Here is an 18401-nt window from a genome sequence, read left to right as displayed (position 1 = left end):
GACCAACCACCACCTTGTCAAAGAGACCACAGCACCAAGTGCCACATCCCGTCTTCTGTTAAAAACCTCCAGGGATGGTGACTCCACCACTGATTCTAATGCCTGACAACCCTTTCTGTGAAAAAGTTCCCCCTGATGTTCAACCTGATATTGACCTGTGGATGAATAACAAAGGTGTTTTGTGGAGTTCAGATTAAAGTGCCTATGAAGAGTCAGCTGGATCCCAGCAGGCCTTAGTAGGGTTTATTAGCTTGGGTTAATTTGGTATTTCCCAATAAAACCCAAAAGACCTTTTAGTCATGAAAAAAGAAGTCAGAACAGGCTCCAGCAGTTCAAGGCTGGCACCTCATGCATCGCTGCCCGCATGTTCCCAGGTGCTGCCTCCTCCGCAGAGCCCTTTCCTGCTCTGGTCACCAGTCCCAGCCGCGCCGGGCACAGTCATCTCCCAAACACACTTTCGTGGGATCACCGAAAGGGTCGGGCTGGAATGGACCACGGTGGCTCCTCTGGTCCAACCTCCCTGCTCAAGCCGAGCCATCCCAGAGCACAGGGCACTGGATCGTGTCCTGACAGCTCTGGGGCATCTCCACATCCTCTCTGGGCCGTCTGTTCCCGAGATGGGTCAGCGTACAGCGAGGAGGTTCTTCATGTTCAGGGAGAACTTCCCGGCATCAGTTTCTGTCCAGTGCCTCCTCGTCCTATCGCTGCACACCACCGAGCAGAGCCCGGTCCATCCTCTTGAAACTGTAACACAGTTATGCACATTAACGAAGTCCCCTCTCGAGTAATCTCTTCTCGGGGACGAGAAACTCTCTCGGCCTTTCCTCGTCAGAGAGACACCGCACCGTGCCTCACACGGGCTCGCAGCCCTGCCCGCGGTGCCGGCCCCACAGCGCGGCCCCCCGCCGCCGCCGCCCCGCTCACCCGCCGCTCCCGGTGCCCGCCCGGCGCCCTCCGCCTCCGCCGGGGCTTCCGCCCGCAGCGCCACACAGGGCGGGGACAGCGGAAAAGATGGCGGCGCCCTTGGCCGGGCAGGCGGGGGTTGTATTGCGGGACCTGGCCCTGCGATCCGCCCGCCTGCGCGGCGAATTCCCGGTGAGTGAGCGAGCCCGGCCCCGCGCCCCGCCGTCCCTGCTGCCGGCAGCCTCCGCCCCGACGGCCGCGCCCGCCCGAGCCCCGGCGGGCTCCGCTGGCAGCCGTCCCCGCGCCCGGCGGCGGGAGCCAGCTGGCTCCTCCCGCTGGCCGCGGATGCTCGGGCTGGAGGACGCGTCCAACCTGCAGCCCCGGCAATTGCGGGGTCGGGGCGAAGCTCTGCCGGCTCAGGGCTGGGCACGCCAGGGCTGACCGGGAGCGCCCCCCACACCTAAGAGAACTCTGAATTATTTGGGCGGCAGAGCCGGGTGACGCTGTGCACGAAGCGATGCCGTCTGTCTGAACACGTTTCGGGTGGCGGCATCGCGCTGGTTTGGCTCAGCGCGGCTGGCTGAGGTCAGGCTGGGGTGAAGATGCCTGGGTGTGCTCTCCTGGGGAAATCGATCCTAGCTCAGGATTCCCCGTGGTCCTGAACCTCAGCAGAGCGATGGGAAGGAGTAGATGAGCCTCCGGGAAGGGCTCAGGGGCTCTCTTGAGGCGTAGCGGGAGTTCATTGTTCACCTCGACAAGCAGCCTTGCCGAGGTAAAATGAGATTCGCACATCTTAGACATCCCTCGTGCCTCTGACAACCAACTCTGTTATTCTACCTTTTCATCACGAGCAGCTGCATGAGAGCCTTGCTTTGGTCCACCCTTGTGAGCATAAACATTTTCCCCAAAGCTAAAGCCCCTGGAGCAAACAAAACGTGGTTTGTGTCCGGTTCTCTCCGCAGGCGCCGCTCTGGGAATGCTCCCGGCTGCAGTGCAGGGCTGTGGGGTAAAGGGTCGTGTTGGTGCTGAGCTTAACTTGTGTTGCACAACTGCTGCTGTCTGGTTTATCTTTTAACCTGAGGGAATTTACCCAGCTCGGTTGTAAATCTGAAATCTTTTGTGCCCGACTTTCGTGTTTGAATGCTGAGCACAGTATTTGAGAACACAGTGCGATTGATTTGTTGATTTAGTCCGTTTCATGTATACACGAGTAAACAGGGACTGTTTATGTGTGGATGTACACATGCAAGGATATCTATATACATACATTTATCTGTCTACATACATATTTAATCTCATTAGCGTGGATGGGCAATGCTGTCAGTCACAGCAGTGTTTGAGGAGTATGCATTGTGTGGTTGAAGATGCGTTTCTGCCATCAAGGCTTAGGTGAGTCTGATCGTACAATAAGGAATTCAGAGGTAACATCCCTGTTCTTGGAGGGCTTGGAAAGGCTGGAGTCTGGAGCGTTCTCTGAAAAGAGTCATCTTGGTGTGAACGTAGAAGGCGTTCTGGTTGAGCTGCTTTGGTTGGTTTTAAGGCCTGTCTTTATCTGGTGCTGCAGTGGGAATTTGAGATACAGATGGAAATCAGGAGCTCATGCTCTATTCTGCCACCTCTCAAAGCGTGGAGGCACTCTGTAAATTACCCCACTGAAATAATTTGGTATCAGCTCAGGTTCTCAAGAGTATTCTTAGGATATCAAGGTGGCCAACTTTAAAGAAAAAAACTTCTTCTTTTTTTGTGCAGTATTTTTTAACTAGAGCTGTTGAACTTGTATTATAAATCATATTTTTTATCGTGTTTCTGAACTCTGGCAGATACTGAGAGCATCTCCCAAAATCTGTGCTTTCCAAGTATGCTATTTTCAAGAACCACATCAATACTGTATAACAACAAATCAAGTTCTTAATTTCAAAACAAACCACTTTCCTTTATAAAGGTCTTCAGTTTTGCAATGTTGCATCATAGAATTCCCACCTAAACAGTCTCCTAACCTTCCACTGTCTCAGACTTTAGGCTGCAAGTAAGTTGATCAGCCAGAGTCTGGATTTCTGTGCCACAAAATAGGAAAAAGGATCTGAGAGTAAGAGCCCTTCCAATGAATGGTTTTTTCATTTGTATCATTCATTCTGTTGCTCAGATGAGAAGTTGCACTGTTACTTTATTTAGCCTAAACCACCAAAACCTGTCCTCAAAGCCCATCACAGTGTTTCTTTCACAGATGAGGGTCTTCCATATGGTGCGAATGTGATCAAGAAATACCAGCCTTAAACTTTGTTGTTTTGGTAACCCTGTGTGAGATTTAGAATCTTTCCTCATAACCCTTAGGACTTACTGCTGGAGTGGTGTTTCTACACTTTGTAGCAAAATTTCTTCTCATTTGAAAACTGTAGATGTTAAATTTGGTTGTATTGCTGTCATTGTAATCTGCACACATTTTCCTGTGTGACTTCATTTTGGGGTGGAGTAAATGCTAGTTGATCCTGTCACGTGAAATTATTTTACCATCCTTTTGCTTTCCCCGTACCTTTTTAATAGCTGTTAAACTTTCTTCTTTTGCTGTTTATATTCCTGGTAGACTCAATTCTTTGTGCTGCTGGAGTTTTAAATCTGACCTATTGTTTTAAGATAAAAGATAGATTTTGGTGTGTGTGGACAGGAGCATTCAGGCCTTCTCTTGCCGGGGCAATATTTGTAAAGAGCTGTGACAAACGCTTCGGGGACCACTCTGCAGCAGAATTCAATCTTGTTGGCTGGCAACAAATAGGCTCCATTGAAGGCTGTTTATTTGAATGGGAGTTGGATTGGGCCCTTTGGGAGAATGCTGTGCTTTCAAAATAGCTTCAGATGCAGTGAAATTCAGCGATGAATATAAATGAGGAACAATTAAATCAGAATCATTAAAAAAAGGAATGCTTAAGGTAACTCTCCAGTATTCTGATAGAGGGAGCAGGTTGGTCAGTGCATTATGAGCCCTGTCCCAGCCTTCAGAATGGGCCTCAGTCCTGCCAGAACACATCCAGATTCCACATGTGTTGAAAATACTAAAAAAAAAAAAAAAAAAAAAAAAAAAAAAAAAAAAAAAAAAAAAGAGTAAGGAGGGGAAGATGAAATTAAACAATATTTCTGTTATAAATAGTAACAGACTATAAGAAATAAATATAATAAATATATAAATAAATCTGCTGGAACCTATAGATGTTACAAAATAGGGGAACTGCAGATGCCTTCAGTTCCTAGACTTGTATATCTATAAAACCTCATTCATGTTGAATAGAGAAACTTCCGACTTTTCTAAGAAAAAGTCGGCTGTGGTAGCTGGTCGCCCTTGTGACACAAAACATTACTGGAACAAACTTCAATTCATGGCTTCAGAAGCTACTTTAGTGTTGAATTCTTCTTTTTTTTTTTTCTTGGTTTTCTCTGGTGTTCTTGAAAATTTCTTTGGACTGCTTCCCTATTTGGCTTTTCCTGGTTGGCAGTTTTGCTGTATTTTCAAGGTTTTACATTTAGAGGCAGGAAATACATGAGCCTACAGACTTTCACAAACAGCTTTTTCGACAGGCACCTCATCCAAATGACAGGAAAGCCCTCTTCAAATTCCAGACAAAACTGAAATGCCAAAGTGGAGCAGATGTTTGGCCCACTCCTCCCCGGCAGTTCCATTAAACACATGGTTATGGAATCCTATTTTGAGATGAAAGAAGGAAATGAAAACATAAATATAACCTCAGACTGTGGTTGGGTTTTTTTCCCCAGTTAATTTTATACTAGTGGAACTTCTACCCTGGGAGCAATCTGGCTTTGACACACATATATTCACAGCTCTGTCTTGAAGTGGAAAAGTTGCACTTTGCTGCATTGATTTACCTTCCTTTGGACCTCATAGAGGTAGAATCAGGGGATAGAGCTAATAAGGTAAAGAAGAGACAGCCTTGATGAATATGACATTAGATGGAGAATTAGCCACACCTGGTCTTTAACCTGGCTTTGAATGAGTAATTCCTTCTTCCTGACCCTTCATCTGAACTCCCAACAGGTTTATCCAGAGACTCCTTACATTCCTTGGGTGTGTTTAGGATTGGTCAAAGTTCCTTTGTATAAAAGCCAAGTGGGTTTTTTCATTGATCTGCCTCCTAAGGCACTAGATAAAGTGTCAATAGACAAACTGTGTTTTCCTTACAGTTACCTTAAATGATTGTTTCCTGTTGTTTTTCTCTGGAAATGTCAGTGTGTGTGGTAATTTTCTTTTTTTTTTTTTTTTTCCCAGTCATCTTTCATTTGGTCTATCTGGCTGATGACTGCCAGCAGGGATTTTATCTGAAATGTGTGAAGCTACTGAGATTCTTTTGGGAATACAGAGAAGTGAGATGAAGGTTTAGACACAGTCTGGGTATAGTTGTTTCTTAGAAGTAGTTCATTTCTCTGCTGTTTTATCCTTTCTCTTGTTTGGAAGGTTCATTTTCACAAAAATGGGCAATGTCCTCATTTAGTGCATAGAGATGAGGTTGTCTCCCTCCCTGTTTTGGGGGCTCGCTCATTCCAAGATGATTTAACCTCAGCTGATAATTTGTATTGTTGGCCATGCCTGTAGTGAGTAACTCAGCTCATTATTGCCTTGGCCAGTCCAATTTTTCTGTGCATATTTGTGACTATCATCTACAGCATTGAGCATATTCTCTGAGGGCTTTCTCCAGAAAATTTCCTCCCCTTGTACTCTAAAAGCAATTTCTAACCATCTGTGACTCAGCTTATTTCTTCCATAGCACTTCAATAAAATACAGGACAGAGAAGTCATATTGTCTGTCCAAGTGCACGTGACAATAACTTTGGAACTGGTAATTAAACATTGATCCATGATTAGTAGCTGGCTATTGATTTTATTTTAACTAGGTAACAGCAGAAGTAGGTGTGAAACAAATACAAGTCAAGATTGACTATGGTGAAAAAATCCTTAATAGTGGAGTTATGTTGTGCTGCTGAATTCTTTGTAGCACGAGTGAGACTTAAAACAGATTCTAAACTGCAAGCTGAAGCCATCCTTTAATGTGGTAATGAAAATGAAAACCTTAGATTGGTGTTTTAGTTTGTTTGCGACATTATGCTGATGGTGATGTTTTTGTGTAATTAGTGGCTAAATGTTAACTGTGAAGGAATTTAAAGACTTGCTATTTTTCCACTTACTTGTTGGAACATCTTTTTTTAATTCTTCAGTCAACAATTTATACGGGTAGCTCAAAATATGTTCAATAAATGCAAGTTTTGTTTTGTTCAAAATTTGCTGCTTTGAGCAGATTTACCCAAGAGCTTTTTTCTTCCTGTGCTCTCTCTGGTCTCTTTTTAATTGCTCATGGGTTTCCCCTAAACTATAAGATTTTGTATCCCAAAATTGAATTAAATTTTATTTTGTTTCTATGATGATCTGAGAGTTTATAAGCTTTGACTCCAAAATCATAAAGCTTCAGGCACTCACAACCCCGTTGGGCTTGAGTGTGGGTGGGGGTATTTAACTCAAAGAGTGTTTCATTTAAGAAAAGACTTTCTAACATATTTTATGATACATTGTTATTAATTTGTGTTTGCTTACCTTGCATATGGGTAGCACTTGGTGACAGATCAATTTCTGTCTACCCTGTTTGTCTTTGTGTGTCATAGAATCACAGTCTGGAATGGGTTGGAGTCTGAGCAAAGTAAGCGAAGAGAAACCACCTCAGTTTGTGTCAGGAGGAGAGAGTCACTCGTACTGTAGTTTACCTTTGATGTCTTAACTCTTGCCCACCTAAATTCGTCATGGGATGCAAAAGTTTTGTAAGAATTGTCAGGAGAAATGAAAAATTAAGCGAGATTTTTGATCATGTTTGGTAGGTTTGCCTGCTTGTCTGAGACTTTTGACTGAAAAATATGAAACTGCAAATTAAAAACCAGACACAGATTACTAATGGAACACTTCATCATCTTTTGATATCTTCCTCTGAAGGATCTGTGGACAAAAGGACAGTTTGATTTGACATCTGCTAATTTTATAGCAGCCAAGTAAGCAGTTACTGCATTGTGTAAAAAAAAAAAATTGTTCATACAGAGAATTGGTATAAAAATGCCAGGGAAATTCCAATTATTGGAGGAGTTGTATGTGCCAATTGTACATAACACTGATGGGTAGAGCAAAACACAGAGTTATTAATGATAATTAAGGATGAAAAGCCTATTAAAAGGAACCTTTTTATTGTCAAGATAGTACTTGCTGAGGTCTGAAGATGGCATAAAAATGTATTTCCCCTTAAATTTTCTATCGTCTTCAATTCTGTCGCTCCAAACACATTGGAAACAGTGAATCTATTTAATTGAATTCTTTCATGCAGAGTTTCAGTCTAGATCTGTTTTTCAGTTATACGGCTTAGATTAAAATAGTCTGAAGTAATGCCATAAATTATGGAAGTAGAGGAACAGATATTTAGATCTTGCTTTAAACGTGTTGCAAGATGATTAAACGTGATTCCAGAGCAGCTGGAGTGCTGGAGCTCCATCTGGGGAGGGTTGGTGACCCAGGTGAGGACCCAGGGGTCAGGATTTGTGGGCACACCAGCATCACTGACAGGGTCTTTGTGCATTTCTGCCGCAGGCACCTCCATCAGTGAGAACCAGAGGGAGCTGCAGACAGCTGAGGAGGCCTCAGTCAGCAGCTCCTGGTCCTCACCAAGGACTTCATTCCCTCCAGGTCCCGCTGCAGTGGCACCACAGCAGGGAACACGTAATCCAGAGTTCCAGGAGGGTTCTGCAGAGCTCTGATAACAGCTTCCAAATGCAGATGTCTGAGGAGCTGACAACAGGAGACACTACTGAACCTCACATGTGGGAACAAGAGCTGGGCAGGGCCCTGGCAGCTCCCTCTGGGGGGAAGCTGAGGAAGAACAGTGGCTGCTGTTTATTTCTAATGTTGTTTATTTCTGGTTACAGCATGGGCTGCAATAAGACTCACGAAACAAGGCTGGGCATCATCCCAATTTCCTTAACCAGTGGAGTAATGCCATCATCCTTTGGGCTTGGAAGTGCTGTTTCATTGGATTAAAGTTTACCTTACTCTCCCTCCATACAGTCAGAAATGTAGAAATCTGCTTTAAGAGGATGATGAGATGATGCTTCTTGTGGTGTTGTAAGCTTGCTTTGAGATTTGAGAATGGCAGCAGAGCGAATTAATATAATTAGGTGTAAACAGTGGAGGAATATTAATAAAGAAATTACCTGCAAAGGAAGGAAAAATATTCTTAATGTTTGGCTTCCTATTAAAAGCTGACTTTCACTGGTTATTCTGGGCAGTTTCTGGTTTCTCCCCAGCTCTGCCCAAGTAGCTGAAGCTCGCTGCCTCTTGTGTCTTAGAGTGTGCTTCATGTCAGTCTAAGTCAAATGATCTATTTAAAACCAAGACTTATTGACAATAAAGGGTGTGAAGCATTCAGATTGAAACAAAAACATGGGTACCAGTCTTTTCTTTTCTTGCTGCTTCCAGAAAATAAATTGGTCCAGACCATTCTGGACCGGTTTAATAAACCAGATATGACTTAAGCATGCAGTGAAACTGTTTCTGTAGATACTTTTCTATATTTCTTTTTTTTTTACTAGCATGGGCATTTGCATTTTTGTTGCTTGGAAGTGTTATGTTGCTTAGTGCTCAAAGTCATATTCTGTGATGACATAGTCTGGTAGCGTGGAAATTATCATGATTTGACTTCAATATTAAAGAACTGGAACAAAAAACCGGTGATTATGTTTCGTATTTCCTTCTCTGTTATGAAAAATAGAGCTCAAACTGTCTAAATTGGCATTTTGTCGGTGTTTTTCTTAAAATATCAGCAACTTCTAACACTTGAAAAAGCATTCTTCCAGGGTATGGTAGGCGTGAAACACTTCTTTGATAGATATGATTACTTGAGATATGAATACAGAAACGTTTCTGTTCATCTTATTGAATATGCTTTGAGTTTTGTAATAATTTAGGAAGCAGAATTTGCATGCAGGAAAGAAAAAATTGATAGTGGCTACTTTGTCTCATGTTTGGCGGTACAATAGTTTTAGAATTATGTTTTCCTGCCTATGTTTACTATTTAGAGCATTTCTTCACAGTTGCATAAAAATATCATTTTAATCTTGTAAAAAATTAAACACCTTTTAAAGATCAGAACAAAAATAAAAAATTTCCCCTCAAGATACTTAAAATAAAAGAGTATTTCTGATTTGTGCGGAGAAGATGGCTTATTTCACTTTTTGAATGTCTTGTGCATATCGCCAACAATCTTCTTTCATTTGCCAAGGCAGGGGCTGCGTTACAGTATTTTCTGCAACTGATTATGCAGTTGTGTACGGTCATGAGTTTATTTTCATCAGATACTTCAAAGCCTTACTTTTTAGGTCAGGAAAGTATGCTTCTCTTAAAAGCTTTGAAGTTCAAAATAAGCAAAATGAACATAATTTGACTAAAATTAATTACTAATGCAAAGCAGAACTTCTGATGGCGAGAACATTGACAAAAGCAGAAATTGAATCTGGGAATTCATGTTCTTGCTTTACCCAAGCAAAAGCTCTGAAAATCAATTCCAGAGGTGTAAACCTTCTTTACACATGCTTGCTCTTTGGGCACGTGTGGATGTACAATAAGGAATTTTATAACTGGTTTATTTGGCTGAAATTTGGTTTAAAAATGCAAAGAAAAAATATTTTGCCAGCAATTTCTGCAGTAAGGACAGAGAGTGTCGTTTGGCCCTTTGAGTGAACTGGCAGCTTGGTGTTTGGGCAGCCAGCTTTGCTTTGTGACATCCTGTTTGTGATGTGACCTTCTGTATGTTGTTTGAACCAGACAGTTCTCATGTAATCCCGCAGAATAAGGATCCTGCCCTGTTTCAGGGATTTTGGAAGCTGCTAATGGTTCCCTGTTCAGGTGAAGGCTCATGGGCTGGGGTGTGCTCAGCCCTGCTCAAGGCAGCGTGTCCACAGTAACTAAAATGCATCCCAAAACTTCTCAGGGTCATGAGGGTGCTGTCACTTGATTTGCAGACATTTTATTTTGCTGATTACATATAAAGAGAGTCTGAATACTCCCCTGGGTGGGCAGCAGGCTGCAGTTGTCAGGAATTTGGTGATGTCCTGCTTTATTTGGAGGTCAGTCTGTAGCAGCCTGACTGAAACAGCTGCTGAGTAGGGTGTGGGAAATGGAGAAGAGAGGTCAGGGTCTTACTGATCAAGAGGACACTCTTCCCACCCTTCCCTGTTTTACTTTTGAGGACTGTAGTCCTCACAAACCCATACATGCAGACACCCAGAAGGATCATGCAGGTGGTGGCTGCTTGGATCTGCCTTGTAGAGCACGAGGATGTGGGCTCAGATTCTGGTTTTGTGAGATAAGGAGAATAAGAATGACAGAAGGAACTCAAGTCTGACCCCGTGCATGTTCCTGGTAATTTACAATGGAGCTTAGTGTGTAGGAGAATGTATTTACAGAATAGCTGTCAAAATCCTTGAGTGTAAGCAAGCTGTAAATAAGGCTATAAAGTATAATCATTACCGGAGACTTTAAATCTGCAATGAGTGAAGGACTTGGTTCAAGTTCATTCTTGTGTCTGCTTCCTTGCATGAGAAGTAAACGGAAGGATAAATCAGAAAGCTGAGTTTGTACATATGTAGGCACGCTGGAAGATATAAAGGCACATTGGGAGGGAATTGTGTAGTTTCCTTTGTGTTTTCTGGAGCTAATGACCCGATTGAGCCCTGCAGTGGGAGAACATCACACAATGCTCCATCATGTCCGGAGAGGGCAGAGGTAAAGCCTGGGAGCAATCAGTTTGCAATCAGACTGATTATAGAAGGACAAGATCAAGTCAAAAGAACAGGCATTCAGAAACCCTTGAAGTAAAAGGGTTTCTTTGCAGTAGACAGTGAGCAGGAACATTCAGGAGAACTGGTAAGGGAGTCATGATATTTTTTTAAGGATTCGGTCAGGATTTTCAGTCCCACTTCCACCCTGAGTACATTCACTATCCTCACCATTTCATCTGCAATACTGTGAAATATCCAAGACATAACTGAGATGTTTCTAAAACTTTATGGTTTTTATGTGCATATTGCTATGGTTTTTGTTTAAAGGGAAAGGTTCATGAATAGATACTGTTCTGGTTTTTTTAATCCAGTCTATATGGTTTTGTAATCTAAATTTCAGAATTGTGAAAGAGTGAGTGCTGTCTTCTGAAATCCTCTTCTGTTTCTGTGATATTTCTTAAAGGTGGGCACATTAGAAGGTGGACTTTAACGAAACAAAGCGAAGAAAGCCTTGGCAGCATCCAGCCACTTCAGAAATGATGGACACACTCCTGGTGTTCCTCTTTCCCAGCTGAGGGATCCCACCATTGAGAGAGGAAAGGAAGCACTGAGTCAAAAATAAAGAGGGATGTTGAAGTATTATTATATGTTTCCTAATAAATATTGATTGATATGCCATTGCAGTTTAAAATATCTTTTAGTGGAAGGGAACATTGTTTTAACGGTGGAAGAGATAAAGCCTCATAAATATTTCATATATTTATTAATGAATTAATTTTGAGGTAGTATGTAGTGAATGAAATGTTTAAACCTCCCTAGTAATGGTGGATTTTTAATGTTAATGTGAAAAAACTGTAATAGAGCCACATATTTTTAAATTCAGTTACCTTGGAAAGTTGTCAGTTCAGCTAGTGAGCAAGTTTTGGGAAGGTTCTCCCACTTCAGTGAGCAGATCGGGGGAGAGTGAGGGAGTTTGATTCATGACTTGACTTTGGGGTCAAATCCAGTAGGCTTATTTCTTTAGTTAAATCATTCACTTTCCCAGGTTAATTTTAACATTCTGGGTAGGCTGTTCAGGTTGAGGCTGAAACTGTTCTTTTTATAATTGGTTTCTGCAGGATCTTGCTACTTTGAACTGTCCTGTATTACACAAAAATGTCAGACCTTCCTACTCTGCCTGAAAGGGCTCCCTGCTGCAGTCCCTTGTGTCTGACTTTGTATTTTCTTCTTAAACTGCAGAAATGTGGCTTATTTGGCTGTGTCATGCAGAGGATATTTTATAGGTATTGATTTGATAGAAATTTCTGTGTTATTATTGAAATAAAACTCCTTTGGTAAAACTGAAATTCGAAGGAGAACTTAATATTCTTTCTCATTTAAATTGTGTATGAATAAATGATTACAAATTGACAGATATTGCTTGCAGTGATTCCTTTTTTGAGTGAAAAACCAATTTCTATTTCCTTCTTAATTTAGGAACTTAAAATTATTAAGAGAGAAAAAGAGAAACTAGATGCAGCCTCAACACAAGCGAAACGAACTATGGATTGAAAATTTAATCACTGCTTTTGTTTCCAGGGCCGTGTTGCATTGCACTAAATCTGCAGATGAACCAGCTTTTACATAGGATTTATTAATAACAGAGGTACTGCAGGTGGTTGTGTGGGAAATGCAAAGTTCTCCAGTGTCTCTGCTGGGAGGCCGTCAGTTTTTGTCCTGGTTCAGCACGAGCCTGTGCAGGGGTTTGGAGAGCTCTGGCATTGCACACCACGTGGGCACGGTCTCTCACCTGTGTCCAGAAACATCCAAATCCCTGGGGGTGAATTCCCAGGTGTAGTGATGCCTTAGGGTTTTAGCTTTTCTCTTTTTCATTTATTTGTAATCCTGCAATTCTTTAGCGTATAACCCTAAACTCCATGTACAGTGTTAGCTGCTGCTTCCCTGTTTTGGTCAGACACAATTCCTCTCCAGGCCTGGGAATCAAGGACACCTCACTGTCTCAAGCCCTGAGAAATGTAAACAAAAGTGAGTCGGGGGGGCAAACTTGGGGTAAATGACTTCATTACCTGAAGTTGTAATTGGGAGATTAACCCCAATATATAAGTGGACCAAACTTATAAAGGTATGAAACCCCATGAGCCGTCATCCATTTTTGGGTGTAGCCCGTGGAGGAGCTTCGTCTACCCTATATGTACCTGAAGGCCATTCAATAAATATAACAGCTTTTTATTCTCTTAATTTTGTATACCCTCTGTTTTTAGGTAGTCCCAACAAGGCATCAGTAGCAGTGGGTGTTCAGGTCCATGCACTTCTGAGAATTTGTGCCTTTTTCAGAGAGCTCACCCAGAGGATTCACCAGACTTTTATTATTCCATTAAATAGTGTACAATCTTTTCTGCTTTAATTTGTTTTGGAATAATTCAGCCATACTTCATAATGCCTTGTGGAACTCATCAATATTGCCTGTGTGTCTGTCTAATGAGAGTTCAGTAAATTAGCATATTCATTAAACAAACAAATTATTGTTCTGTTAGTAATTGGTGACTGACTGTTTCTCAACAGATGAGTGTTGTCAACTGGCATCAATTAGTTTAGTGTGCTTTGTTACCTACAGGTAGGTATTCTGTGGTTGATAGCTGTGCTTTATTAGAATGATCACTGCTGCCTGGTGGTGGGAGAAAAGTCGTTTCTCTTAACAGGATGAGATCCCTAAATATACCTTCTTTAGATTTTCGGTTAAAATAGGTTCCTTCTCTAAAATTGATGTGTTACTAGTTTAACAAAGCTCTTCCCATTGTTTCTTTCATGTCTGTCACCATGTTTTTTTCCTGCTGTGATGCACTGTGATTCCACTCTCTGGTTTGCAATGGCTCCTCTTAAAAACAATCTTGCATTGTGTGGCAAGAGAAACTGGCTTTTCCTTGATCTTGAAAGTATTCAGGGGAGGATTTAACTAAACACTTGTTTTGATTGCATCGACTGGAACTAAATGGTGACACAAACACCTAATACAGTAATAAAAAAAAAAAATCCCGTGATTGTTTCAAACTAGATTTCCGAAGTTCTGGACAGTGAATTGCAGTGAATATGAATACTTGCTTTAGAAGGAGAAATGATCTTGAGCAGGTAGTTTCAGACTTTCCTCCCCAGGCTTGGTTTGCTGCAGGCAGTGCAGTCTCATTTTCAGTAATGAGAGCTTCTGAGCAGAGGTGGTGGCCTCTTTCACTCCTCTGAAGTTTTTAAATTTGGAATACTTGAAATTTACAGTTTGCAAGCTCTTGGCCACTCTCTCAACTGTTTGAGTCCAGTTCTTTTAAGCAATTTAACAAGAGCAATCCGAATAATTATAGTAACTGTGAGCTCCTTTTATAAACAAGTCCCCATTTCTTTTCCCTGTATTTTTTGAGTATATGAAGAAAACCATTTAGTTATTTAACACAGGCATCTTGTTTCAAAGAGTCATAGATGTTAGGAACAGTAGTAATTAGCCACCAGAACAGGCAGTCCAGATTTACTAAACAAAAATGTAGGGTGTTTTTTATTTTATTTGAAGTTAGGTTTCATGAACTTTTGTTGCACGGACAGATCTCACTTCTTCTGAAAAGTGAGTATATGGTTCATTGGTATAAAACAGTAAATTACCCCTGCAGTTTATTGATCAAGATACCTTAACCTTTAGAAAACTGGGAAATATGATAGGGTTTTTGGGTTTTTTTCTGTGTATTTTACTGCTCAAGATACTCTGTGTGCTGTATTTTCAGGAAGAGATATGGAGCTAAAAGGCCTATAGCTGTTAACTCGAGTTGGTGTGCTGGTTTTAAGTCAGTTAAAACAAATTTCTATTTGCAGGAACAAGTAATGGAGTCTTAAAGGGTCTTCAGCTGTTCCTGTGGATTTTAAAACCAAATGCTCTAGTTTAAGGCCTGGTCTGCTTATGGTGCTTTGATACCGACTAAAATATTAGCAATTCCTAACTGCTGTGAACAAAAGTATGGAAACTGTTTTTGTCAGGGAAATATTCAACACTTCTTCCTAAACTAGCTCACAGAATCAGTTTTATCCCTCATAAATACATTACAGAGGTCTGGATTGAGACTTTAATGATAATGCTCAGTGTTGGATGAGGCTGCTGGACTCTGCTGGTACCAGAGGGACCTCGCTGCCATATGGCATCCCGGCTAAAGTGGGCAATTTGGGATCTTGATGGAAGACAGTTTCCTCTATGGCTTTTGAATAGGATGACCTGGATGTAGCTCCTGCTTTGGAAGATGAAAATTGCTGGTTTGTGGCAGCCAACAGGACATTAGTTGGGAAGGACATTTTCTGTCCCGTTTTCCATAATGTGCCCCCAGGTTTGCAGCGTTGGCCATCCGTGGAGAGAAGGGGATGTGTGGTGTGGCTTGATGGGACAGCTCATGGCCCATCAGCCTTACCATGACTCTTGGCCATTTTCTTTTGTACTTGGAAGAATTGCTTTGCTACAGAGCATATTTTTGCTTTTTATATTTGTGATAAACTTTTGTTTAGCGTGGTGCCATTTTGCTAAATTTTTTGTTTCTTTTCAGGTCGACTTACTCATTTTGTGGGCACTGCCAGCAAACTGAAATAAGTGCTTTAGTTCGTTTTCAGTGGCCTGTGTGGTATATTTTAAGTACATGACCTAATAAAATGTGTCTATACCTGCAGTGGTTTATATGAGGATATTCAGTTTAGTTTATTTCTGATGGTTTCTTTTTGAGAGAAACTTCTACATCTTTGTCAATTACAGAGACTGTATGTCAATAAATATAATAAAGGTTTATGCCTCATATTGATGAATGGTCTGCTCTTTCATTACTGTCATCTTTCTGTGTTTGCTTTCCTTCATATGTGCTTGGAATTGCATTACAGGTCAGAGTGCACAGATTGAATAAACTGGAATGCTGTAGAATGTGTTGGCTAAGCAAATAGATTTTTTTGGTGACAGACATTTCTTTTTGATCACATACACTAAATACATCTCCTTTTAATTTCAGGTACAGAATATATCTCCTCACTTCCTCAAAAACACCATGTTTTTTTTCTTCCCAATTGACTTATCTCCAATACAACTATTACAACAAAGTCCAAGTTTATAAAACCCAATACTTTATATATTTGACATATAATTTGCATTCATGCAGAGTTAATTTCTTTTGCTAGAGCTGTTTCATACTGGCACAGGATTTATGAGCACAGTTACAGCTACTTGGCTTTGGTGGAGCAACAGAGGGGGAGTAAAGAAGTGGGCATTTTTTGAACCAGCTTTACTGCCAGGTGCTTTTAAGAAGTCTATCTTTGTTTTGTTATATTAATACTGGCTTCCATTAATGCTGTGAATGAAAAGGGAATGTTGGATGTTAAAGTGTGTCTTCCTTTGAACAGTCATGCAATAAAATGCATTAAGCTATGCTAATGAAAACAGTAGAGCTGCTCAAATTACATAGGTGTGTCAAGGGATGTTCAATTATCCTAGAAATTTGCTTAGTGGTAGTTTTGTTTTCTTTGATAGTGTTGATTAACACTGGATTCTCTTCCCCAAGCTGGAATCATTTGGCATTTTACTAAAGTGGAGTCATACCAAGAGAAAATACGTTTTTATGTTTAGGGCTTTTTTTAGGGAAATGCTCTACACGTGAGCACTGGACTTGATAAGGTGAAATATTTAGTTGTGGATGGTTAGCCAAGGTAGTTCCATGAGGAATTAGGCATGAAATGCCACTAAATTTTTTAAAATTTGATGTTTTTAAGACCAAGAGGCTTCACTTGTAATAGAGGATATAACTTGAATCTTTGGTTGTTTGTCAGACTTGACCCTTCAGTTATTCTTTTTGACAGCTTCTTCATATACTTGTTATGGAACAGACATAAGTGATTCTTTCTATTCTATTTATTCTATTTTTAAAAAGTCAGCCTTGGATGTGTTACCAGGGAAGCCAAAGAATGAGAAAAACTTATACTGAGCATATAGGCTCAGGTAAGAAATAATCAGTGACATCATCTGATGGAGTTTGGGTTTACTGATGCTGCTCCTGTTTTGTGCTTATATGAACATTTCTTTTCGAGCAGAATTTTGCTGAAGTAGTTAACATGCAACTTGCAGACTTCTTGATGAATGTGTTAAGACAGTTTCTTCTGGTTTTATGTGTGTGTGTTTTCTTTTTCCAAAAGCGAGCACTCAAAAGGTACCTCCTGGGTCATCTGAAAGATGTTTTACGTCAGAGTAGTTAATGCTGCATATATAACAACGATATGTCTGTTGCAGTGTTTTCTAAATCTGTTCGGGTTGGGGTGTTTTTGGGGGGAGGGGACTTTTTTGTTTGTTTTGGGGGCTTGTTTGTTTGTTTTTTCTTTGTTTTTTGTGTGTTTTTGGTGGTTTGGGGGTTTTTGTTTGTTTTTTTGTTTGTATAGTTTTTGTTTTGTTTGGTTGTTTTTTTTTTTTTATATTGAAGCAAATTTCTGCTAGAAAATGTATTTGTGGTTCCGCTCCGGTTAAACGAAGTTTTTAGTTTTTTAGCCCTCATTATTTAAATAATACAATTTTTTCCCTGTCATGTGACAGCTAAAGAATTTGCAGATGGAATCGTGGAAGAATAATGCAACTGCTGCACAATGTATTGTTTGTGCAGAGCCTTTAGCGTTTTATAAAAAATTCCCCACCAAACAAAAAGGTGGTAAATACGAGGTTATGCAGGTTATATGAAGAATCAATTTTTTTCTCTAGCAGTAGTCGATAAACCACAGATACAATTCTGCAAAACCTGACCTTGTTAAGATGATCAGAAAGAAATATTTGATTTCTTCGTGTGTGTGCTACTCATTTAATCATGCTGTGGGACCAAGTATGGTCTCTGCTTAAATAAAGAAGGAACTTTGAACGCAGTGCTTGTTCAGAACAAAATACACAATTCCCAGTAAGAGTAGTTTTCTAAATCCTCCTCACTCTATATACTTTTGGTCTACATTAGTGTGATTCTCACTGGTAACCCAAACCTTGGAGATTGGAGAAGGGAAGGGAGATTAGAGGTGAAACCCGACCAATACTTTGTGCTATTGGAAAATGCCAAATAATTCTAGCCAGCAGGAGAAAATCTGCTTTGAAATTTGTACTTGATTAAATAATTCTGCCTTCATCTCACTTCATGTTACTGCTCAGTTGAGGCCTTTTGTTCCACTTGCTTGAGTTTTGTGATTCTTGATGTTGTTGTCAGCCTCTCAGGAAATGTTATCAGTTGTAAAAGAGCCCTATTTAAGTATATTAATCTCTTTGATAAGCACTTACATTAGAAATTTAATCTTAAGAAATATCTTATTAGGATGAATTTAATTCCTCTTTAAAGCTTTATTATTTTAAATAACAACATTTTATTTTCTGTGTGCTGCTAGTAATGTTTTCTTAGTTTTACAGACAGGTTTATTTTTAAACCTTATTTGTGGTTTAAAAATAAACAACACCTTTTGATTTACCAGGCAGATCTGAATCTCAAATCAGAGCCACTCTGCATCTTCAATGTGTACGTCAATACACAACACAAAGTTCCCATATGAAAGGATAACAGAAAAATGCCACCAGTGGAAAATTTTCTTGTTCTTTGTCTGTCACCTTATGAAGATGAAAGATGAGATGTCACACAGGGAGTAAGGGTTTACTAAAATCCACACACAATTTCCAG

The 18401-nt window shown here is 40.7% G+C and overlaps 1 protein-coding gene across 1 annotated transcript in view; it reads left to right on the top strand.

The window, feature by feature from the left end:
- The first annotated feature begins 1002 nt into the window (after positions 1-1002).
- The window catches only part of SUCLG2 (succinate-CoA ligase GDP-forming subunit beta), a 113763-nt gene continuing 96364 nt past the window's right edge, over positions 1003-18401 (top strand). Inside the window, exon 1 of the mRNA XM_066195409.1 lies at positions 1003-1095. Coding sequence (XP_066051506.1) covers positions 1012-1095 — 84 coding nt within the window. The 5' untranslated portion in view covers positions 1003-1011. The remainder of the gene's footprint in view (positions 1096-18401) is intronic.

Source organism: Chamaea fasciata, unplaced genomic scaffold (genome assembly GCF_029207755.1).
Source record: "Chamaea fasciata isolate MVZ Bird 193981 ecotype frontalis unplaced genomic scaffold, bChaFas1.0.hap1 SCAF_13, whole genome shotgun sequence".
Taxonomy (NCBI): Eukaryota; Metazoa; Chordata; class Aves; order Passeriformes; family Sylviidae; genus Chamaea; species Chamaea fasciata.
This window is presented reverse-complemented; position numbering and strand designations above follow the sequence as displayed.